A 26003-nucleotide genomic window follows, 5' to 3' on the forward strand; every position below is an offset into this window, starting at 1 on the left:
TACCTTATGGTAACTGCCTGACCAATATTAGTCACAGCGGATGTCATTATTTCAGTAGTAAGGCTTTCAGCAAAACTGACTCCATCTTGTCCAATACCACTGTCAGCTGTCAGACTTGTGTAACTCAGCTCTCTTTCAGCTTTCTCTACAGCTGCAGTAGCCCCCTTGTCAGAAAACACTGTCCTCTGTTCTACATCAACATGAATTTTGGGAATATCGAGCTGAAACACTCTTGAATTTTGACAGGCGCCACGCAATCCAGAATGAAGAAAATGCCTCACTGGAATGCAAGATCCTTGTGCAGGTAGATGATGGGACATACTTTCTGTACAGTATCGATGTTCCTTCATACTGCAGCATCTACAGACAGTTCCAGAAAAAGGAGACAGTTTCTCAGAGTACAAGAGCTTATCCCCATTTTTTCTGTTTTCAGCCACATGGAGAACAGCTGACTCTAAACTCATTTCTAGAGTATCATCCGCTACTTTTCTAGCATATTGTTCTATAGCTTGAATTATACCTTCACTGTAGCCATTTTCATTTATATTACCTGTACTATGATAGAGTTTATGATCTGGGGAGAAAGGAAGAAATGTTCTAGAAAACCTTGTTTTAATGAGATCCCCCGTGACTTCATCAAATTCAGTCTTTTTATACAGACAGGAATCTGTCAGAGACTTCGGCAAACATGCTCCCGACATTTTCAGTTTCTTCCTGACATCACAAGTGATACTGTGAGCAAGGGATTCGGAGAAATGTAGCAATTCTGTACATTCCCTTCTCTGTGCGCAGACACTCCTCTCGAACATCTGGCCTTCACAGCGATGAATGCTGCTTTTCACTTGCTGTACTGCATCTTTATTTGCAGCTTTGATCAGCTCCAGCTTACCATTTACCTGTGCATTTTGCCCAGGAAATGTCTTTCTGCTGCATCTGAATTTGGTTTTTCTAGCAGCTTGCTGCAAGCCTGATTTGATAGACCTGTAAGCAAGTCTGCTGGCGTACTGATCCACCAGGAGCTCAGCATTACCTCCTTCTCTTTTCAGAACCCGGATAACGTGATCTGCGTACTCATCAGTCACACTTTCACAGCTTGGGTACTTGGAAGTCAAACCTGCCATGCCTGAACCTTGTGGTAAAGGAAGACCAGATGAATCTCTCTCTCCCAGCCACTGGTCCTGTACTGGGCCACACCATTCTTTTGAATTACCATCTTTATCGCCTTTATTCACATAAAAGCAATCCACCTGGCAGTTAACCCGCTTCAACCTCAACAGCTTGCAGTGCCTTGATTTCACTGCTTTCTTGGCCTCATTGATGACTTTTCCTACCATATCACCTGCATAATTCCACAAGGAATTACACGTCTCTTCTGGGATATTTACAAATGCAGTATATCTACATCTTTTCTTTTGCATCCCTAACTGAGCCTGCCTGCCAGCTTCTCTTTCATTTGTTTTACCACCTAAATGGGAAGCAGCCATTTCAGTCGCTACTGAAATTATGTGGCTAGCTAGGCAATCTGCATACTGAATTGTTTTTGCTGAATGCTCCTCTTTCTCAACAGGCATTTCAGAATGATCTTCATCTTCACTACTTTCCACTTCTTCAGAAAGTGACCACATGAGTTTCAGCATAAATTCCTCATTTTCCAAAGAGTCATGTTGAGTTTCAGACGAACCAGTAGTGGATGGATTGTAGGGTGTAGAAGGTGGTGTTGCAGGCGCAAACTCCTTTGCTAATTCTCCCTTGAGTTTCTTGGACAGTTTTTTTAGGTTCCTTTCACAACTACCTTGACATGGTACTAGAGGAGTTGGTGGCGGTGTATCAGGCATTAAACAGGTATTTCCATGTTTCAGGCTTGATTTTTCTTCCATCTGCAAAGCACCTTCACTGCCAAACATCTCTGAAGGAAAGCTATTTGCATGCAGAAAACAATCAGTCTGCCTGTAATTCAACGCTCCTGCTGATAGTTTCTGGGTATCGTTTTTTTTAAAAGGCTTGTTTAAGCATGTTATTGAACAGCTTCCTGTGTTAGTACAGTCCTCTAGAACGTGCCTAGCACAAGTCACAGTGGAACAAGGCAGTGGTGATTTTGGAGAAAAATTGTTTCCTTTTTGTTCCTGACAACAATTTTTAGATTCTAAAATACACTGAACAGAATGAGTTGGAGTAAGAAATTTACATGGATTATTCAAAGGCAACTGTTGTTGTTCAACAATTATAGAAACATTACTTTGCTTCTCAGCCTCTTGCTTCTTTATCACACATTGTTCTTTTTGATTGGTATATCTGTAAATCTGTGAGTTCACATTACATGTTAAATTCTCACTGGTGCTGCATAACACAGTTTTACTTTCTTCCACAGATTGTTTTATGACATACTTGGCCAAATGATCTGCAAACGTGCTCTTGGGGGTGTCTTCACCAGTACCTTGCACATAAGGTTTTTTATCTATTACTTTTCTTGTTAAAAAATCTGAATACTCTTCTACTGCTTTTGTTACTCTAGATGAGGTTATGGTTTCATAAGCTTCATTTACTATCATATCTACCATAGTTCCAGAGAAAGTATTAATGCCTTTTGACCCACTTGTTAATTCTGAATTATTGTTCATTCCAGATCTGTTATTTGTTAGTTTGGTATCATTCTGGTTACAGAAGAGGGATGGAGTACTTTCCATACTTTGACTGTGTTCTGAACTTAGATAAATATTTCTGAAAGAAGCCACTTCCTCCTCTCTCGTTCTGCTTGTGAAAAATGGATGAGTGGAGTCTTTGAATATTTTTGTACTGTCATCAGCATTTGGAACAGTGGATACTTTCACTCTGTAAGCATCAGAGGAAACCTGTTGCTGACAAAGGGCCCTTCCAGCTAAGGGCACAGGTATTGAACTCACAACACCAGAGGTACAAAATAGAGCTTGCTGTACTGTATATTCCTTCTTGGAGTCTTGGATTGGCTTTTGTGCTACCCTATCATTAAAATTAGGAGAAACTGTGGAAGTCTGTGTTGACTCTAACATACTTTCTGCACTTACATATTTGATATTGTCCATGGAAACACTAATGGCTGCTTGGGTTGTGAAGGTCACATCAACCTGAGATAGTTCAATAAATGCCTCCTGAATGACAGATTCAGACAAATCTCGGGCATAGGATCTTACCACTTTGTTTTCATAATCAAATGATGAAGGCTGTGCAGTAGGTGTTGATGGATATGAAAACTGGCACACTTCCATGATTCCTTCAAACACAAGCTCTTCAGCAAGGTCTGCTGCAAACCGTGCAACAGTGTTGTTAAATATTTGTTTCTTTACCTGACGCAATTCTTTCAAAGCACCAGTTATAGCTTCGCTCACCAAAAAGTTTGCTATGCCATTAATGGCACGCTCCTTCAGTGAGACCGCTCTACGTCTTCCAATCTCATAAAAAGCCATCTGAAAGACTGAAGAAGTCAACCTAGCAGCCAAATGGCAAAGTGCATTTGTGCATGAAGAAACACCTTTTTGGAGGTCCTTAAATGCACTGCCAAAACTTTTTTCAACCAATTCAGCTGCAAACTTTTGAATGCTATCTCTTATCATTAGTGACTTATGTTTAGATTTCGTTTGCTTCTCTGGTTCCTTACTAGTTTTCATTTTGAGATCTGCAGCTTGCCTCTTCTTCTCTTTTAAAATCATCTTTTTGTGTTTTGAATCATTCTCTGCACACAGGTGTTCTGATGAGGACTCAGAAAAAAGAACAGAACCCAGTATTTCACATGAAACACTGTCAGCATATGCTGAATAACTGTTACAGGCAGCATCACGGTGACTTTGACCTGTCCCATCTCCACCAAGATTAACTCGACACAAGCATTCGGAAGAACCACAGCTCCCTAGGGGGCTGAAGGCCGATGTCCTAATGGGGCTGAAGAAGCCTCCATTCTCTTCCCCTGATGTTTTAACCGGGCGAGGGGAATCTGGCACCTCGAAGATGCTGCTGTACGGTGACTCTGGCTTACGAGGAGTTGGTTTCTTTACATTGGCTGAGAGAGTGGGACGATCAAACTTGAATTTCTGAGGATTCATTGTAATGCTTGCAGAAGATAATTTTTCATGTGCAGTCTTCCTTTTCTGGGCAGGATTCCTTAGGATGGGATCCCTAATAATTTTACAAGAGTTTTCCAAGGCTTGCTCCAGCTCATCAAACTGATCAAAACTATCAAAAAATTCACTCACTTCTGAGTCTGAATCCTCTATACCATCTTTTACTAGTGGAATTTTTGGCAGCTGAAGTTTTGCCTTCAAGCTTTTTTGATACCCTTCTTCATCTAAGAAGATGATGGGGCTTGGGCTGGAGCAATCTGACTCAGATGATTCAGCTGGAGAGGAAGAAAACAATGTTTTACGTAAAAAATTAACACCTTGATCAGAAGGATTATATGGCTTATAAAAACTTCTTTGTATCCAGGGATCAGAAATTGAGGTTGTAACTGAATTCTTTACTGAGGACAGCTCCTTAAGTCCCAAAATATCAATCAACATAGAAGATCTGCAGGATGATTTTCGATGTGCAGAACCCACAACAATATTTGAGTCAACAGCTTCTAAACATTGAGCAGGGACAGTCTGTGAAGAAGCATCTCGATGGTTTTGAGAAGTAAAACTGCACGTACCTGAACAAAATAGAAAAAAAGGTAAAAAGAGATTGCTTCAAAACCAAGAATTTCCACAGAACTACAGCAAATTGAACAGATTTTAATGGCAATTGAGTTTACTATTGTTGCAAAATGCTAGCTCATTTTCATGATTAAAACAATCTTTAATTTTCTTTAAATCCTATTATACAAATTTAATCACTGACAAATTAATGCATTTTTTAACACATAAAGTAGAACAAGATTTTATTTAATATTCATCTGACACTGAGATTAGAATCTTCTGTTCACGAGTTGGTAAACTGTCATGAAAAGAGCAAAAAATTAATTTTTCAATTGCAAAATATCCCTTTACAAAGCATGATTAATGTAAAAATAAATTACAGTTTATTTACATTTCCTTTTTTATTAAATCCTAACAGCCTAAATTTCAAATACCAACTTCTACAAATGTGCAAGAACTTACCAGCACTTAGTATCTTTGAAGGTTCATCTTCATCTAAGTGTTCAAAAGCAGTGACAAAATCATCCTCAATTGAAGAAACTGACTGATTGGTGTCATCATCTTCTCCATGGGTTGTCTCGGTTTGATGTTTTTGTGAAGAGTTTATTTCCACTGCATATCTTATGCCTGCAGTATACTTGCTTAGCAAGGTGAATATATAATCAACTTTGATCCTTGGGAATGAAGGAGACAGTCTCATCACACAAAACACTTCAGGAAGCTGATTCTTGAAAAAGAGAGCAACAAGAAAACAAACACAGCAATCTTCAAGGGATTCATTCAATGCATTTTTTTATGAAGAGTAAATAATTTCAAAATATTTTAAATACAAGGAAATGAATTCAGTAGTTTGTGTAGAGTGATAGCTAGAATGACTTCTTCATTTTTGTAAGGTCTGCATTCTGAATAAATCATTGCAATAATGTAACACAACCATGATAACATGTACCCAAGAATCTATTAAAGAATTCATGTTAAAAATTTGTGGAAGAACACAGTATTTCATAGCATGTTCATGCCATATAATATTTCAGTTTATAGGATATCTGTTTCTTTGAGGTACCTTTAATCTTATACGCAATGTTTGTAATTGGAAAGAATATAATTAGCATGGTGATAATGGGAACAGTATAGAAATAAAAATAATGGAAATTCTATAATTAACGGCATTTATAATTCTTTTCAAGAAAAGTGATCACTGAGTTTTATGAACACCAGACATTCCCTTAATTTTGGGCAGATCTGTTTCAACAAAAAAAGTCTGCTGAAGATGAAAGCTATCTGGGCACAGCAGAGATAGGTAAGTTGACAAATTTCATATTCTTTCCAAATTGCCAGTGAAAGGGACTATAGCCTAGCAGAAGCATGGGATCAACACAATAATTAAATATTTGCTAAGTTTTTTTCTGTAAACAACGCAACACAGTTTATTTTCACGAAACAACAGAAATATAATATTAATACTACTGTGGCTAAGATGGCCCAAAACCAAAACCAACACAGGGTGTAATAAGACTAAACTCTTTAGATGGCAAAATGTAATGCTTCTGACACACAAGAAGACACAAAAATTTTACCTGATGTTTCATGACATAAGGTTTGGCCACGATTTTCTTTACATCTTTTAGAAACACAGCCTCATTTTCCTTTAGTTTGCACAATTGGAGAGATTTCAGAACATCTGGAAGCTCTACAGAAACAGCTGATAACTCCTGAATTTAAATAAAAAAGATTGAGAATACAAAATCAACAAAAGAGCATGCAAATGACAATGGGGTTGATTTCATACCTCCCCTAAATCCTAACAGCTGCTAATTCTGGTAAAGTTTTTCTTTTCTTCCCTATTTCGTACTCTGTCCCCCACTTACTCTCTCAAACTGTGATGTGTATCTTGTGTAAACAAGATTTAATTCAGTCCGTACATGGAAGATCCCTAAAAGTCATAAAGCAGAATCCTGAAAGTGCTGAAAAGCAGCTGCATGTCCTACAAAATACCCAACTACACCGACCTCAGCTAATGATGGCTCTCAGTGGATCTCCACATGATCTTTGTGTGCTTCATGGGAACAGTATTCTAGCTCCCTCTCACAAAAACATGAGCAAGGCACTTCTTTAACATGACCTTGGACAACCTTTAGATTTATCTAATATGAAAGAGGGCTATGAAAGAGTTCCAATTTTTTTTCCACTACTGATCCCTGCAGTTCAAAGCAAATCTCCATAAACCTGTTCTGTCCAATTTTCTCTACATTCCATCTAACTCTAAACAATCAAACAGTTCTTATCCATAATTGGAAGAATGTCTAGTATTATAATTTGAAGAATTAGCAACATTGATCTAATATGGAACACAAATTGATTCAAAATTTCTCTTTTACATTTTAAAACATAGCAAACTATTACAAGCAAACTATTACAAGCAATCTCTACTAAGATCTAGACAGACTAGAAACATGGAATTTTACTGTGAACATGTATGTTATGAATTATACTGATATGTAAATTGCACAGGAAGGCTGTATATATTTCCTTTATATATATATATATATATATATAAATATCCAGAAGAACATCTTAAGGCATAACCATAATACTGACTTCTAAACCCCCATCACCAATTCACAGCTAGAGGTCAGATCAGTAAATTTCAGTTTAGTTTCACACATGCAACTGCACCATATCAATAACCACAACTCAAATAAGGGTAAAATAACAAACCAAAATACTGATACACACAAATTTTTGACAACAACAATAAAACCCAAACCAAAAAAAAAGCACACACAAAACCACAAGCAACTGAGGCCCTTCCCACCCCAACACTCTCCTGCATTGCATTTAAGTTGTTCTAGAGCATCCTAATACAAAGACTGACCCAGGTAACATTGTAAATATATATAAAACACGGATTATCATATTAATATAATTATTTTCAACCTTTCAATAACATTTGAAACTTAGGCTTTAAGTACTTAAGATACATCTATTCCATTTCTTGAACACCAAATTTCCTCCACCTAAAAATTTAGGTGCTACTTGGATGAAATTTTCCAGTATAGATAGATATATACTGCACCTGCAAGTGGGAAGTTCCCATCCCTTCTGCAAAACCTATAAATGTAATCTGTAAAATAAATACAAGAATACAGTCAAGTACAGTAATTGGTATTTTTTTTCCTGCAGACATTTAAGAGTTAAAAGTTCAGCAGACTTTAAGTTAAAGCTTCATTCTTCTGCCACAAAAACCATACCTTAGGACAACACAGCTTGCTCAAACAGCAGCACACAGTCATACATAAAGAATGGTAATGCTATACTATTTGACTTAAGAAAGCTCAGATCAGACTGAAGAGCATAAACAGCATTTCAAACTTACTACACAGGAATTATTCTAGTGGCTGGTATATACAGAGCAACACATACAAGCCTCATGACATCAGTTAAAATAAAGACAATTTTGCAAAGATCAGTGCTTATCCGTCCTTGCTTCAGGCTGGGCACATATAAAACAGTTTCAGTCTGAAATCTGTCCATGCTGATAAAACTGTTATACATTTGGATATACCAAATAAAGCATAATGCCAACACATTATGCAATTTACCATGTAAATTGATTAGCCTGAGGCCAAAACACAACAGATTACTTAAACCACATGTTTGCATGCCATTGCCAAGTAAACAAACCCTAACATAAAAGAATTAAAATATTCAACCTACCAAAAGAAAAAAAAAAAAAAGGTCTTGTCAGGCTCAGGAACCTAAAGTATGCCAGAAATATCAGTTTTTGTGCTTGTGGACAAGGGAGATATTTTATCACATCCTGTCCCTCTTTTCTGTCTACAGGTATTTTGTACCATTCAAAACAAACAGACTGAAGAGAGTCAGTCATTGCTTAAACTTTGTTTCAAACATCAGATTTCCTTAGTTCTCATTTATCATTTCCCTAACAACAAATCCAAAGGCCATCTGCATACTCAAAAAAAAAAAAAAACCCAAGATATTTATCTTCAAAACAAGGGTGTCAGAAAATAAGCTTTGATTCCATTTTGTAGATATGGAATAAAGCACAGAGACTAAATAGCTCCACTGATGTTTGAAATTTAGTTTTATATGGTTTTGGTTCCATTTTTTCAGAGCACTATGCAATAGACTGATTTTTAAGCCATAACTCATAAATGTGCAGCAGCTACTCCAGTTACTCCAAAGAACACCATTATGTTTATATTGATATATTATTAACTGGCTCAGCTACCTGCTTGTACATACACAGAATCTCTATAAGTACAGAGCTAGAAAAAAGAAATGGCCAGAATTCTCTTTTGAACCTTTTTCTTGTGTTTTGAATTTGTCCTTTCAAAGTGTGAGTAAAAAAGAAACTCCAAACTTTATTTTCAACTGAAATCATGCTATGAAAAATTCTGCCTTGTTTATTTCACAGGGTTTCATGCTGAAAAAAAGATCTTATTCTTCCAGTTAATATTTTCCTGCTTACATCCACTTATCCTTATGTCAGGTATGGCAAGATCATAAAGGAAATAATGCTTCTCCATAGCATTCCAAATAGCTCCAGACAAATTACACATCTGCAGCATCGTATTCACTGTGTTAACTGTGAAACAATCCTGTTTGAGCAATGTTACTCTTCAACTCCCACACCTTCTCTTCAACTCCTACACAATTCATCTGCACAACATCTGCAAAACATTCTTCAACTTCTACATTTTTTATCTGTATAGTATGAACTTTTATCAGCACAATATGAACTGAATTACTCCACAGAACGGGCAAAATATCAAACAATTTAGGTTACCTGCGGAAAAACCTAGTTCTCTAAAGAACATTTTGAGAAGCTCTGGAGTTTGTTGCTGTTTGGGATTTTTTGGCAATTTTGCTGGTTTTTTTTAATGGGCGTTTGGTTTTTTGTCTTCTTCCATGACCCTTCCTCAAGATAATGACTCCAACCCTTATCTTCTCCCATGGGATAACTCATTGTAAGAGAGAGGGCAGTGAGAAGGAGTCATAGATTCACACAAATGAAGGGCAATATTACACAGTGAGATCAGCAGACTGCTGCCAAAGAGACCACTACTGAGCCTATTTTTGCCTCAATGATGAGGCTAATCTGGATCTCTTTATTGTGGTCAAACTCCAATTTTCACAGGAAAAAAAACCACCTGCTAATACCTTGAACATATCAGAAGTTAATATATCAGTTCAAAAGCTGTTGGAGAGTAGGCCAAGGAAATAAAAAGGTCATCATTAACACAAGTCCTTTCTTTAAACTAAAAATAAGTGTATGAGACACTGTATTCAAAGGCTATCTTAAGCCATAGGCACAAAGGAAATGGTACAGGAAAATCTAAATTCTGGTTTTCTCGAGTCTGCATTCTTCTAACATCATCTTCAATATAAGTATCTTTTTCCTGTATTTTCATAAGAAAAAAATATCTGTTCTGTGACAGGATATTGACCCTCTTACATTTCAACCAGAGGACACTTAATTGCTTGATCTCATAAGGTAACTAAATATAGTCAACTATCTTTCTCAACAGGGACCATCACTGCAGGCATATAAAACATGTTCCCAGCTATTTTGTCAGGTATTTTCTACAAGACAAAAAAATCTTCATCGATTCTAAAGCATGATCTGCCTGATCAGATAAAAACAAGGTTTTGCTCACACCTCCACTGCACAGCTCTTCCTCCTTACCTTAATCTGTCATAGTGTTCATCCTTGACAAATTCAGTTTCTTGCCTGCTTCCCAAATGTCTCAACCCCTGACTTGTGTATCCATTCAGTTACACAACCTCTGGTATTATTCAGGCAACCCTAACTCATCAATCTGCCTCTTGCTACTGCTTATGCAATTATCAATCTTCCCTAACCACTTCCTCAGTTGTCTTTGCTTCACTTGTCCCTATCTCAGCTTCTCTGCATGGCCTGTTCAGGTCAGCCTCTCCTTCTCTAAGCTCATTGTCAGATCTGTCAACTACTAATTAGAAGTCTTGTAAAACTCATAACATAAGGTACATGGTATACATTGCTTTTACTTTTTTCTTTTCCCTTAGGGGAAGTTGCTGTTAGCCTTTTAACTCAAACAGTTCTAGTAATTCCTCCTTACAGCTTCAAATTTACCTAAATAGTCCCACATTCTGTCAGGTCTACTTCATCCAGACTTGTCCAGCTTTCAGACCATTCATCATCACATAAAATAAGTCTAGACCTGCAATTCTGAGGCTTCAGCTTTTATCTTCAGACCTCAATCAAAGTGTTGATTGAGGTCTTGAAGATACTTTGCTACTTCGTTAGGATATCATCTATACAACCTTAATCACAGCAGTGCTCACAAATGCAGTACACCCAAGTCATCTGTTTACACGCCCTGATTTTCTAGTTTCACAAATCCTCCGAAGCAGAGAAATGTCACCTTGAAATGTTACAGCCTTTTTCAGACTTCAGTGACTAAAATCATGAATGACAGTAGGGGCATAGATTTTAAGGCCAGTAACTTGCAGCATTGTTCCTATTTACTATCCTGCAGCTTTCCATACTGTTTCAAGAGACATTGCACAAAATATATATAAGTGGGAATATTATGGCAAACCTCAATAAAATTATCTTGTTCTTCCTGATTTAAGCATTCCTCTGCTGATACATTGCATAACTCTTTCCTGCTGTGTAGCAGTGACTTCATAGAGTGCAGGATACTTTCACCAAAACTCTGAAAAACAATGAAAAATATTTAAGAAAAAATGCATGTTCAGTTTCAGATATATGATCCATCCATCTGTTCTCTGCTCCCCACAAGTTTTTCTATTCTGATTATTATTTCAAATTAGTTTGTACATAAATCACCAGGTTTGAAGTTTAAATTTACTTCAGGACATGAAGCTGAAGCAGGTACATTTTCTTCAAGCAATACTTTTATTCCAAAATAGTTTGACATTCTGTATAAAATAAAGGAAAGATGAGAAGACATGGGAAAAAAAGAACAAATTAATCCAAGAAGAAATTCAAATCCCACCTATTCCTTGCATTGTAGCCTCTATATGGAACTTTTCCATTACCTTTTCCTTAAATAGGATGAAAAGCAATTTCAGCCAAGTAAAGTAGTGGAGGTGGCTTCAGAAGTCAGAGGGGAAGAAAACAAACAAACCAACACGCCCAAGAAAATCCACATACACTCTTTCCCATTCCATGAAGAACATAAAACAACTGTAACTCAATCCCATGTAAATACTTCTTGTAACATTTCTTGTAAGTACACTTATGGTGACATGCAAGCATCCAAGGATGGCTAAAAAAGGCTGAAGAATCCAAGACTTTATTCCAGTGTAACAAAGCGTAGCAGAACAACACTATGAAGAATCAACACTATGAAGGCAAATAAGACTACAGAACAACAAAAACAGCCTGTAGAAAAGACAGTATCATCTGAATTGTTTTTAGGAAGTCAGCAATCTCTTCTTTTTTTAATTTAAATGTTCATCTTCTCTAGCAAATTGGAAGGTTAAGAAGACAAATAAGAACATCACATGGTTAAAAATTATTAACCCAATAATTATTCTATAGAAGACTGCCCTGTTAAAAATGATGTGAGAAATCAGTGTGTCCAACTTATGACGAAGTATTTCAAATTTGCCTAGCTTCTCAAACAATAGCAGAAGTGCTAGATAGCCAAATTTGGACAGAGAATGTTTTGCATTTCTGGTACTCCCACAACAAAAACAATCCCTTTAAAGTAAAAAGTGATTTCACATATTAAAGTTAAATCCAAATAAAGATTTTATTTTTTCTCTGTATAAAAAGCAGTATCAAATGCTACTATGTTGAAAGCTAAATTATTAGAACAGGGCCAGTGTCACTGTGGTTATGCTCATGGCAACACAAAATTATGAAAGCACTTCTAGAATGAAAACAGAACTTCAGGATCTTTGAAATTGACAAAATACTGTTCAGAATACTAGCCAACAAGGCTCGGACTGCCATGTTGACAGCCAAGGTCAAGTGACACTAAAGAAGTCAAAACAGTAACTTTTCTATAAAAGTAACAGCTGAACTATTTCATTAAGTATTTTAGGCAGTTATTGGGTCATTTGAAATAAATTAATGAAGCATTTACCTAATTTCCACTTTTATCTATTCCCTTGCCCCCACATGTTTAGCTACGATTTGCTCCCACTTTGTACTTTCCTAAGAATGCTGTCAGTGCCTTTCTCTGCTTCTCTGGATCTTCCAAATTTACAGGAGGCTGCAATACCAATTCTTGCTTAAAGACTGTTCCCCAGTAATTCCTTCATTCATCTTCTACAAAAGTAATTTGTGAAGCCAAACAAGCATGTTGAAATGTCTCATTTTCAGCTTTTATAATAATTTAATCAGTCACAACATTCAAAATAGTAATTAGGGAAAAAAAGATATTTATATGACATGCTAATTTTCTGCAAGCCAGCAGTGCTTCAGTTTGAGCACTGAAGTGATCATTGTTATTCTCTAGTTGGCTTTTCTAAAGCTGTAAACTATTACAAACACCTCATTTATAAACAAGTACCTTTCCCTCGTTCAACATCTGAAAGGCAGAATGGGTAACTAAAAACCAGAGCATGGTATGAGGAACTACTGAGGTGAAGGACAATTCCACATTTTGGAGAATATTAAGTTGAAGTGGGAGAAGAAGAAGGATGAAACAACTGCAAAAATCTCCCTAAGCTCTGGAAGGACCAGCATTCAAGACTATATGCAGTTCTGGTGGCCCATGGTGGCACTATGCAACTGCAGAGATAAAATATCCATAGCTAAAATGAGGAGGAGTGAAGTGACATGCTTTTCAGATCATATTAATGAATATAAAAAAAACCTCAGAATGCAAAAATAATAACCACATGGAAACTAACAGGCACACTACATATACATAGGGAAAAAACCCATCTATCTGGACTTCTGCAGATCACTTAAATATATGAAGCATCAACAAAACCAGACAAAGACAGAATTAACTAAAATTAACTGGTTTTGGAAATGAAGACTTTGCCTGGATGGAGATAATAAAAGGAGGGTTTTGAGAAGAGTTGATATAGGTCAGTAAGCAACTTCTTCGAAGTTTATCTTGAGACTGATGTCAAGCATCATCATCATTAATAAATTTAACGAGGAAAAAAGTAAATATGAAATAAAGACTGTTGATAATTTGAAGTAAGCAGGTGTCATCAGCTAAGAAAGAGAACAGCAAATCATACAAAAAGAACTTGCTCAGCACGACTGCTTTAAAAAACAACCGTAAGAAACACAAAGTTATGTCCTCAAAAACTAAAAGCAAGCTTTAAAATTGAATTGCAAATTCACAAGCTGGGAAATAAAATACCTCAACTGACTTCTTGATCATGGCATAGCAATGAATGAACGGTCAATATGACACTGCACTGAAAATAGCAAACACGCATTCTTTAGCGAAAGAACTGACATCAGAGTCACTGAGAAGGACATCCTGTGTAACTGCACATACAGTATTATCCACATGTAAAAAGAAGATTAACTCATAACAAGCAGAGAAACTAGGACTATGAAGGATAATCACTGGAATGCAGAGGCTTTCATACAGAAGCAGACTAAAACCTTGGTTTACACAGTTTCCAAAAACCAAGGCTAACAGAGGACAGATCACCAATTGTAAAAAAATAAGAAAGGTGAACATCAGCAAAGGAACAGAAATTATTCAAGCAGAAGAATAAGGATATCCATAAACAAGCAGGTATAAATTTGCTGTGAGTAGCTTCAGCCTGAAATTTTTAAGTCTTAGTTATTGCTGCAGAGTGGTTCAAAAAGACAAAACCAGAGGTAGGTTTGTGGGGAGGGGTTTTAAAGCCCTCATTAACTCAGAGGCTATATTTAGTAAGCTTTTGATATTCTTATCATTGTCAAAATTGTGCTTGTGACAGCAGAGGACTGGACCCTGAATTTCAGGGAAATCCTCCCATCCAACAGATGATGACACAAGCTCTCTCACAATCCCAAACTAGGAGACACAGCTACATTAAAAACTGCAAACTAGCAAGCTCCCAAGACTATCAGCTCAGCTTAGGTAAGGACAAGAGGTCATCTTCAATGAAAGGATGTAATTTTTTTTTAACTACTACACTTCTAACATACATCAACATATGGGCAAAAAACACCCAAGCAATCTATAAAGCTCTACTTGGCAAGCCTCTAAGACTTAGAATTCTTTCCCCACATAAATTTTTGCCAGAAATCGTATTTCATTCACAAGCACAGATTTCAAATTTACTAAGTTTTGCCAGGGGAAAACCAAAAATACTGTCAAGGTGCTCAGAATGAACAGTGGAAATTCTTCACACACCTCTAGCTCAGCTGAGCAACTGAAAGATTTGCATTGTTCCAGCAAATAGAGAAGTCATTACCAACACAACCATCACAGTACATTGGAGGAGATATTTGGTCTCATGAAATGTTTTATAAAACAACTTATTATTTTCTAATATTTTAAACAACCTTTAAGATGCCACAATCTCTAGAGAAATGAAGTGCAGTGCTGGACAGTCACACTTCCTCTGCTCTTAAGTAACAAAGCAGCTCTTCCTGATTTTATCTGCCCTAAGATTTAAAGGGACTGAATATTCTGAGGTAATTTTGTAAAAATAGAAACTAAGGCTTTAAATATGCACACCATAACTGTGCACTGACTTTCAAGAGCTACTACTGCAACAATTCCTGTTAGCTGTGACAAAGTATTACGAAGAGAACAGGAATCAGACTGCAATCTGCTGTAAATCAACAGAAGGAGAAACACAGTGCAGTTCTGACTACCCTACTGCCTGGCTCTAAGAGAATGAAAGTTTCACACCATAATCTAAATAGACACCTCACAGGTAAACATCAAGAGGAGGCAGCCACAGATCAAAACAATGGAGTTTGGGCTGCAAGAAGACGCAGAATTCTGCGGGAAGGGTTGAATTAATGTTTCTAGAACCTCACAGTCCAGAATGCTTAATAGCAATTAATGGAGCACTTCACAGCAGTAATATTTTAAGCAACTATTAGAATCAGTGAGGAATCACTGGTCACTGTCATTATTAGCAAGATGCTTCTCTAACCCACAGGTCTAAAAACCTGGTGGGGCAGGGAGGGTGGTATTTGTTTTGTAAAGTAAATTGAAACAAAAACAAATAAAGGGCAGATTTTAAAAGTCCTTTAAAAGTAAGTTTATGTTCCGGTTAAGGATGCAAAATTACTTGTCTGTAGTTGAAGATCTCTATTTGATCTGAAGAGTCCTCATAAATCAATAAAATACAAGGTTTTATACCATGTGTCTTAAAGTGAAAGATTATCACCCATAATTACAAATTGCTTAATATATGGCAGTTAACATTCCATGTCAGGACCTGGAACAACTGCCTACCAGCCTGGCTGTCCCACAACACTTTCCCTCTCTCTGCCTTCAAACAGGACATATACGACAGACACTGTTTCTTTAAAACAACAAAATCTGCTCCTGAAATAAAATAATGTAATTTTCATATGACAGGATGCTTCCTTGCTCAGTTTCTCCTCTTACTGTTGCATCAACTTGCAAATAGAGAAGTTATTCATAGCCAAAGAAGACCTAGAAAATTACTCATCTGTGTTCAACTACCTAGAGAATACAGTTAGATAAATAAATTTGTTCCTTCAGGATAAACAGCAACTTTCACTTTATAAAGCACTTACAGAAGTTGCAAGAAAATTTTAGGAATAGTATTTATGCTCTCCAGGTTGAAGTGACAAAATTTAAAAAAATAAATAAACTTAATTTAATATTAAAAATTCCTCCTAATATCCTTTGTAAGTGCTAGATATATTTTTTCTTTCACCAAGGCACTTCCTAAATGTTCATACAAAAACAAGGATAAACCAGACAAGACACCAAGATCTAAGGATATTACAAGTAAGCCCTAATACAGGCTTCACAGAATTCAATAAGACTATGAAGTAGTATTTTAATTTATTACATATAAACTCAAAAAATCTGCTCTAAAATAAAAGCTATATTCTAATAAACAAGGTGAATTCTAGGAAATTAATACATCACAATTTTATCACATCATCTTGAAAGACAAAAGCACCCTTTCCTTAAATGATGCTATCTTTCAGTTCAATTACACTAAATATACCAAATGCAAAGCAAAAGCAATTTGTCTCCTTGAAACATCAACCAACCAAAATTAAAACATATTAATCCCCCCCACAAAAATCCCAAATAAACCAGTTCAATTGCTTCATTATTAGATCAAAAAACTCAGAAATACTTTTTTTATTTAAATACAAATAATTACCTTTTCAACAGATATTCTTGATTTCATGCGATTGCCCTGAGCCCTGGCGTATATGTCCATGATCTTACCAATCCTGGTATTCAATGAAAGACGTCAGCTCAAAAATGCCTGCAAAAAACATTTATATTTGATTACTTTACATTTATCCATTTAAATGGATAAATATAAATGCAAGTAGAAAAATGCAAGTAGGCAAAACAAGAACCAATAAAAACAATTAAAAAGCATTTAAACAGCACACCATCCATACTGACAGCTGCCTTCAAAAAAGTACTGCCTTAATGACCTTCAAAACCAGGCATTAAATGCAGAACACAGATGCTTAGCAGTAAGTTTCACTGTTTTCCTTTAACTAGAATTTCAAGGCTGCATTGGGGGTGGGGAGGAACATTACATTAAATTTTGATTCACTGTCACTCATATGCTGGAAGGTTTTTCAGTGGGTTCCTATACAAGACAACGCACTGCAACCACCCTTTAACAATCCTGGAAGGCAAATGCACAACTCACCCACCGTGGCAGCCAACAGGCTCAGCCATGTTTGTCCCCCTGAGGTACATGGCTGACATGGACCATCACTCTCGCTCCCTGGTTCTGCTCTGGGCAGCCCAGGCTCTGCTGGCAAAACACAGCAGACCACATGCATTTACCAGCACTCTCAACCGAGTAGGTCACAAGGGTTTCTGCTTGACTCAGCTGCCCTTATTTATCCTAAGTCTAATTCTAACAACAAGAAGATAAAAAACCAGCTATGAAGGTATTTTTTTCAAGTTTCCCTCTTTAACCAGCAGCAATGGATCCAGTTTGTTTCATTCATCTTTGCATTCACCAAAATAGGCAATAAATATAGAGTGTTAAAGACAGAAAGCATGTGGTGAGCTTTTAAGTTCTACGAAAACTTTAATACTTCATCTTTTCCCATGGTCACACACTTTAATCAGGAAAAAGAGCAAATGCTTGTAAAAATGACTGCAAAGATAAAGAAAATAAATACCCTGACATCAGAGTATGGGTCTTTACACAACTGACCAGACTGGTTTTCTCGATCTCACCTCAAGCACGTGTTTAACTTTTATATGGGAAATAAAGTTTTATATGGGTTCGGTCTTGAGCATAAGTCATTTAAATAAGAAGAGCAGTAGTGTCATCAAGTAACTACCTTTTTCCACCCCAGCACCTCTAAAAGTAAAACTTCTTCAAGAATAAAATAGCAAGAGATTATGAAAGTTCTTAAAGAATACAATAGCAAGAGATTATTATTAGGTACATCTGTACCTAAGAGATTATTATTAGGTAAAATGTGAATACATTTCACTTTGATTTCTGCTTTCCTTCACAAAGATGAACTTGCTAGAACCTTAAAAAAGAAATTACATTTAGGCAAATAAACTGCAACACATTCATCTCTAGAGCACAGCTTCTCTCAACTGGATGTTTAAAGCTTGGAAAATTCAGACAATTACATGAAGCAGCCAGGTGCATGATCCACAGATTACAGATACAATATATAGGTATAGTAAATACAAATAAAAAATTAATTTCACAGTAAACTGTGGACAGAAGACTAAACACAACAATGATTCTGCTAAAACTCATGTGTTTAAAATTAAAAAAAAACCCACACAACAGTATCAGGCAATAAAAAACGATATCCACTTCACCTGTCCCTACTGCTCTATCTTAAATGGCTAGTCCAGTAAAAATCCAAAGCATATTGGGGAAATACTCTTAGACACTCCTTGTCCTGAGAAAAAGCTATCTACAGAAAAAGTTGGGTTTTCACACAGATACTTCAGCTGTACATTTTTGGATGGATCCCTCCTTGCAGCAATTTTAACAAAGCCCAACATAGCACGCGATGGAGATGACCTTCTAACCTTGTTGGGTGCTGCAGTGTTTACTCAGGTACAGCAGTTCATAGCTACACTGTAAACTGCCTTCAGGTTAAGCATTTTTCCTCTGTCATCTGCTACTAAACTCTGGAGACCTGAACATCAACCTACAAAACAAACAGACTTGTAAATCACAGTATGAAGACTGAAAAATCCTGGACAGAAACCATACAGGTTTATCACCATAACACCACAATGTTTTGTCTTGTCTGCATCCTGTCCTTCAGTACTTGAATAACAGGTCCTAATATATATACACCTATATTATACTACCTACAGCTCTCTGTATTATACTATCTCTGCTCTATATTATACTATCTCTGCTCTCTATCATACACTTCAGAGAAATCTGAAGGGTCCCACTTCTCCAAAAATGCAGCAAAACCTGAAGGTTTTTTTTTTTTTTTTAATATGTAAAATTATTATCCATTTTCAATACAACAATGATTCAGTCATGTGAGAAATACACAAACATTAACACTAACAGACAAGGAAGTGAAAGCACTGACAATAAAACAGCCTGGAAGTAGCTCATAAATAAAACCTACCATTTAAAATTGCTTTTACTTCTGGATATTGAATTTGACTGTTAAATTAATTTCCTCCTATTGTTAACTCAAAAAAGGGAATCAATGGCAGAAGCATCAGATCCAAGAGGAACAGGACTTTCCTGTTACTGAGTAACTATTGTCAGACACAAAAAAAAAGGGAAAAAATTGATCACACAACTAATTATTGAACACTCACACCATCTTTACCTTCTTAGCAAGTTGCATCACCTTAAGTGCACACAGCATGGGCAATACACAAGAGCAGTTAGAAACCTCTGCGCTGCTAGGAAGCTACAACTTAGCTGCCATTACTGAAACTTGGAGGGAAAAATCCCACAGCTGGAGTGTGGCTGTGGATGGCTACAGGCTGCTAAGAAAGAAGGGACAGGCTAGGAAGGAGTGGCTGAATGTTGCTCTCTACAACAGGAAACGGATAGAGTGTGAAGGGCTGTCTCTGAAGAACAGCCATGAGCAAGCTGAAAACATATTGGCAAAAGAAACAAAACAAGGTATCAAGTCAACGCAGTGGTTGATTCAGGGAAGCCTACTGAGGAAGCCTTCTTGCTGCAGCTACAGGAGGCACCATGCTCACAGGCTCTTGTTCTGCTGGAGGCCTTCATCCATCCCAAAATCTACTGAAAAAGTAGCACAGGAAGCTATTTTAGGAGGATACTCTTGGAATGCATGGAGGACAGCTTCTTAAGACACATAATAAGACAATCCTGACCAGAAGGGATGCAACACTGGACCTGTTCGTCACCAACCTAAGTGCCCTAATCAGTGGTGACAAGATTGGTGAAAGCCTGGGTCACAGGAGTCACACATTGGTGGTGTTTGCAGCCATGAGGGACATGGAACAGGCAAAGAGTACATACAGGATCCTAAATTTTGGAAGAGCACGCTTCTGGCTGTTCAAGGAGCTAAATCCATAGGCTCCTGTGGGAAATTTTTCTCAGAGATATGGGAGCAGGACAGAGCTGGCAGATCTTTCAGGACACTTTCCATAAAGCCGAAGAGATATCAATCCCTGGGTGTAAGAAATCAGGAAAGGAAGGCATGGGACTGGCATTGCTGAGTTGAGACCAAACTAAGAGCAGCTGAAACTGGGCAAGTAGATGAACTGGCAGTGGAAGCAGGGACAGGTATTCTGGGAAGAGTACAAAAACACTGCCTAGTTTTGCCTTCTAACCTCAACCTAGGGATGAGGTTAGAAGGCCAAGGTGAGGCTGAAGCTGAACTTGGCAAGGGATGCAAAGAATAAGAAGGCCTTCTACAGGTATGTCAGAGAGAAATGGAAGGTCAAAGAAAACGCACTCCTACCAATGAACACAACTGGCAAACTAGTAACAACAGATGAGATGGCGGAAGTACTCAACAACTTTTTTGCCTCAGTCTTCACTGGCAACCCTTCTTCCCACACCTCTCCAGAGGATGGACTGGAGGAGCAAAGAGAAGATCAGGTTTGCAACCACCTGAGGAACCTGAATGTACATAAGTCTGTATGACCTGTGGAGACACATCCCAGAGTTCTGAGAGAATTGGCTGATGTAGTTACCAAGTCACTCCATTATATCTGAAAAGTCATGGCAATCAGGCGGCTGGAAAATGGGAAACACTGTACTCACCTTAACAAAGCACAGAAAGGCAGATCCTGGGAACTACTGACCTGTTGGTCTCACCTCAGATCTTCTCTCTGCCCGAGAAGATCATGGAACAGATGTTCCTAGAAGCTGTGCTACGACACATGGAGACAGGGAGGTGACTCAGGACAGCCAGCAGAGTGTCACCACAGGCAAGTCCTGCCTGACTAGCCCGGTGGCCTTCTATGATGGGGTGATTGCTTCAAGGGACAAGGAAAGAGCTACAGATGTCCTCTATCTGGACATCCATAAGGCTTTTGACACAAACCTCCATCCTTCTCTCCAAACTGGAGAGATATGGATTTGATGGGTGGAATGTTCAGTAGATAAGAAGCTGGTTGGACAGAAGAAGAGAGTAGTCACCAATTCAGTGTCCAGATGGACACTGGTGGCAAGTGGTGTCCTGCAGCAGTTCACAGCAGGACCAGTGTTATTTACTATCTTCATTAATGACATAGACCAAGTGAATCAAGTGCAGCCTCAGCAAACTTGCAGATGACACCAAGAAGCTGAGTGGTGCGGTTGACATGCCTGAAGGATGGGATGTTATCCAGAAGGACGTGGATAAGCTCAAGCAGTGGATCCATATGAAATTCATCAGGTTCAACAAGACCACACTCAAGGTCCTGAACCTGGGTTGGGAAAATTTCCAGTGTCAATACAAGCTGTGGAATGAACTGATTAAGAGCAGCCCTGAGGAGAATGACTTGGGGGTGGTGGTGGGCAAGAAGACGGACATGACCCAGCAATGTGCGCGTGCAACCCAAAAAGCCAACCACGTCCTGGGCTGCAGGAGTAGCCAGCAAGACGATGCTCTGCTCTGGTGAAACCCCACCTGCAGTGCTGCATCCAGCTCTGGGGTCCTCAGCACAGGAAACACATGGACCTGCTGGAGCAGGTCCAAAGCAGGGTCACAAAAATGATCAGAGAGATGGAGCACCTCTTCTAGGAAGACAGGATGGGAGCGTGGGAGTTGTTCAGCCTAGAAAAGGCTCTGGGAAGAGCCTTCAATGTCTTTCATTGTTTAAAAGAGGGTTATAAGAATGACAGGGATGAACTTTTTACCAGCACCTGTTGTAACAGAACAAAGAGGAATGGCTTTAGACTAGAAGAGGGTAGGTTTAGATTAGATATAAGAAATCTCCTACAATGAAGGTGGTGAGGCACTGACACAGGTTGTCCAGACCTTGTAGGTGCCCCATCCCTAGAAACATTCAAGGTCAGGCTGGGCAGAGCTCTGAGCAACCTGATCTAGCTGTAGATGTCCCTGCTCTCTGCAGTGTAATTGGACAAGATGGGCTTTAAAGGTCCCTTCTAGCCCAAAGAACTCTATAAATTTATAAACCCATTTTTCCAGTGATTCGCTGAAGAACGCTCTTCTCATCAGAGCATGTAATAAGCATTTCGCTAGCTTTTCCATATGCATCTATCCTTGTTTGAATATATGTAAGGAGCAGAAGTAAATAATCAGCTTAAGGGAATCCAACAGGAAATTTGCCATGGATTTAATCTCTTTGTGCAAGTCTATCCCATGCCTAAATTTACTTTAGGTCAGTGTGTACTGACAAACCTTAGCTGGCAGAAAAGAAGAAACTTTATCTTTTTTCTGTAAATGTGCTGAGTAAATCTTTTCAATTGCTACACAGGCATATGTGGACATGTGCACACCTATGTTAAACACATATAGGTTATGACAAATTTGAATAATAAATTTAAAATATATGTAATATGGCCTTATTAAAATTAAATTTCAAATAAAAGGGTCTAGGCAATGACAATAGTATATCTCTATTATTTTTTAAAAAGGAGGTGTTTTTAATAGTACTAGAGCAAAAATAGACATCTTTCTTTTAAAGAAAAAGTACTTTCTTTTGCCTTCAGCACATGGACCTGAATCAGCCTAGAGAACTCTGATGATGATTTGCAAAAAACCAGGCTTAATGAAACTCTAAGCTTTGAATGATTTGTTCCAAATATGAAATTTAAAAATACCTTAAGAACAAAACTCTTTTAGAATGACAAAATCATCAACATTGGAAGAGGCCTGCATGATTATCTAGTCCAACCAACCATTTCCTCTGGTCCTCTCACTGCAGGCATGGCAGAAGAGACTGGCCCCCACCTCGCTATACTCTTGTTTCAGGTGGTTATAGAGAGTGATAAGATCTCCCCCATGCCTCCTCTTCTCCAGGCTACACACCCTGACACACTCCTCATCAGATGTTCTTATGCACCCTTCATGAGGCTTGCTGCCCTTCTCTAGATGTACTCCAGCATCTCAATGTCCTTTTGGAAGTGAGGGGCCCAAAGTCAAACACAGGATGCAAGGTGTGGCCTTACCAGTGCCAAGTACAGGGGGGCAATCCCTGGCCTGGTCCTGCTGGCCACACTATTGCTGTTACAGGCCAGGATGCCATTGGCCTTCTTGGCCACCTGGGCACACCCTCATGTTCAGCTACTGTCAACCAGAACACTCAAGTCCCTTTCCACTGAACAGTTTTACAGCCTCTCTTCCTCCAGCCTGCAGCACGGAGTGGGGTTGCTGTGACCCAAGTGCAAGACCCGGCACTCAGCCTTGTTGAACCTCAGCCCACTGATCCAGCCTGTCCAGGTCTCCATGCAGAGCCCTCCTACTCTCAATCAGATCAACACTCCCATCCAAATTGGTGCTGTCGGCAAATTTACTGAGGGTGCACCCAATCCCCATGTCCAGATCATCAGTAAAGGTGTTAAACAGGACTTGCCCCAGAACAGAGCCCTGGGGACACCACTAGTGACCGGCCTCCAGCAGGCTTTAGCTCCATTCACCATCACCCTCTGGGCACAGACACCCAGCCAGTTTTTTATCCACAGAAGAGTACTCCCATCCAAGCTGTGAGCAGCCAGGTTCTCTAGCAGGATGCTGAGGGAGATGGTGCCAAACGCTTTACTGAAGTCAAGATAGACATCATCCATAGCCTTTCCCTCATCTAAGCAGGTCACTCTGTCATAGGAGGAGATCAGACCGGTCAGGCAGAACCTTCCTTTTGTAAATCCATATTGGTTGGGCCTGATTCCCCAATTGTCCTGCATATGTGTTTATAACCTTACCAAACAATTGTTATTAAAAACCAAATTAAGCCAGACTACACTGACAAGCAGGCAGAACAGTCTAATGGATCCTTCTCTATTTCTCATTTCTAATGATTTATCAGTTTCACTGATCAGGTCAGCAGTCTTGAAAAAGTCCAGGTATGAAACATAATTTGTCTTAACCACAGCCACCCACACGAGCAAAACACATCAAAAGTGAGCAAAATACATCATTTATGGTAAGCAATAATGACAGGCTGGGTCCTCTTTTTCTTGCTTGGTTTAATTCTCTTATATTGTATTTCTGTCACACAGAAGCAGCAATTTCAAAAGAATCAAACATTTTCTTCTCCTGCATCATTACTGGCTAGTCATTCCTCCCAGTCCCAGGTCTCGACTCCCAAACACTTCCTGGGAAAAAAATGTTACTTGATGTACTGGGGATATCCACTGGTTTGGATTTTGTGGCTTATGCAATCAACTTTAAGTTTCTGTACGTCAGTCTGTGGAGTATTTTGTACATAACAGAACCACACCAAGTAAGGTGGGGCTATTATTTTCTAAGCTGCAGCACTTTCTCAAGAAAACTTCTTCCCACCTAGAGAAAATTTCACCAGAGAATACCATGTTTAGTTCTCAAGGATTAATTAAATATAGGTGATATCTACCACTAAAGTCTAACTGTACGATTCTGAAATAATCTTGCAAAACATGAATCCAAGTCAGACTCTTCTCAAGTGTAACCTGGATAAATTTTGAGCATTGTTACCATTTATTTCAGTATCACTGATCTTTTCCAGATACAATGTAAGTGGGAATTTTTTCCTCCCTATCTCAATCCGGCAATACATCAGAGAGAAGGTTGTACCTTAAAATACAGTTCGGATCTACATTTCACCCTTTTTTTTCCCTTTTGCATACTGGATTTCTTTCGGAAACCAGAGAAAAGTAATTCGGTTGTAATAAGAGAGCAAAAGAAAGCCCCTCAAAAGAGCCAAGAAAGCAAAGGAGGAACGCTCCTTGTTCCTCCTCCCTTGAGGGAGAAGAGGAACTGGGAGGAGGACATGCGGCGGGAGGGAGGGAGGGAGGGAGGGCGAGGGAACACTTCTACAGCGAAATGCTGAGAACAGGCCGAACTTACTTAACCCGTGCGCACCGACCACAACCCAAACAACGCAGGAGGAACATAAACTCACGGAGCCTCCGTGCACCGACTACGACTGCACCAGCACCAGTCAGTCAGTCCCCACCGGAGCCTGCGGACGGACAGACCAGCCCCACGGGGGCACCGGGGGACGCGCGATCGCGAACCCCGCGCGCTCGCTCCTGGAGCCGAAGCTTGCGTTCCCCGCTCCTCACCTCGTGTCACCCCGCGCTGCGGTCCGGGTGCCCTGGCCTCGCCCCTGGCCCGCTCCAGGTGACCGCTGGGGCCCGCAGGAGCTGCGCTGCCCCAGGGGATTCTTCCCTGGGAAGGGCGGCGGAGGATGCGCTTCCCCGGGAGCCCCCGGGCGACCTGTGGCAGCGAGCCCCAAGTGACAGGCCGGCGGCGGCGCCCCGCCCTGCGCCCGAGCTCCCCAGGAGGGCGGCCCGCGGGGGAGCGGCCGCAGGGGATGGGAAGAAGAGCGGGCGCTTCGTACCTGTGGCTGTGGCTGCGACCGCCGCCTCCTCAGCGCCCGTCGCCCGCGACCATGGCCCCGCAGCGGAGCGGCCCCGGAGCGCTCGAGCGGAGCCGCCGCCTCCGCCCCAGCTGCCGCCGCCGCGGGCCCCGCCCCCTCCGGCTCCGGCCCCGCCCCCGCTCTCGCGGCCCTGCGCTCCCGGCCCCGGCTCCTGCCCCGTCCCGGCCCCGCCCCGCGGGCAGTGCCCGGCGCGGGCCCG

General features: G+C 39.5%; 1 protein-coding gene across 4 annotated transcripts in view; it reads right to left on the bottom strand.

The window, feature by feature from the left end:
- Window positions 1-25891, bottom strand: part of AKAP11 (A-kinase anchoring protein 11) — a 44450-nt gene extending 18559 nt beyond the window's left edge. For 3 of the 4 annotated variants that reach the window (XM_041466945.1, XM_041466944.1, XM_041466942.1), the window contains exons 1-7: window positions 25766-25891; window positions 16974-17081; window positions 11252-11368; window positions 7723-7770; window positions 6224-6358; window positions 5109-5373; window positions 4-4660 (exon numbers count right to left, since the gene is read on the bottom strand). In XM_041466945.1, the coding sequence (XP_041322879.1) occupies window positions 4-4660; window positions 5109-5373; window positions 6224-6358; window positions 7723-7770; window positions 11252-11368; window positions 16974-17033 (5282 nt within the window). In that variant the 5' untranslated portion in view covers window positions 17034-17081; window positions 25766-25891. The other variant, XM_041466943.1, reaches the window with a different exon arrangement.
- Window positions 25892-26003: the final 112 nt, after the last annotated feature.

This window comes from Pyrgilauda ruficollis, unplaced genomic scaffold (genome assembly GCF_017590135.1).
Source record: "Pyrgilauda ruficollis isolate IOZ18807 unplaced genomic scaffold, ASM1759013v1 scaffold20, whole genome shotgun sequence".
Lineage (NCBI taxonomy): Eukaryota > Metazoa > Chordata > Aves > Passeriformes > Passeridae > Pyrgilauda > Pyrgilauda ruficollis.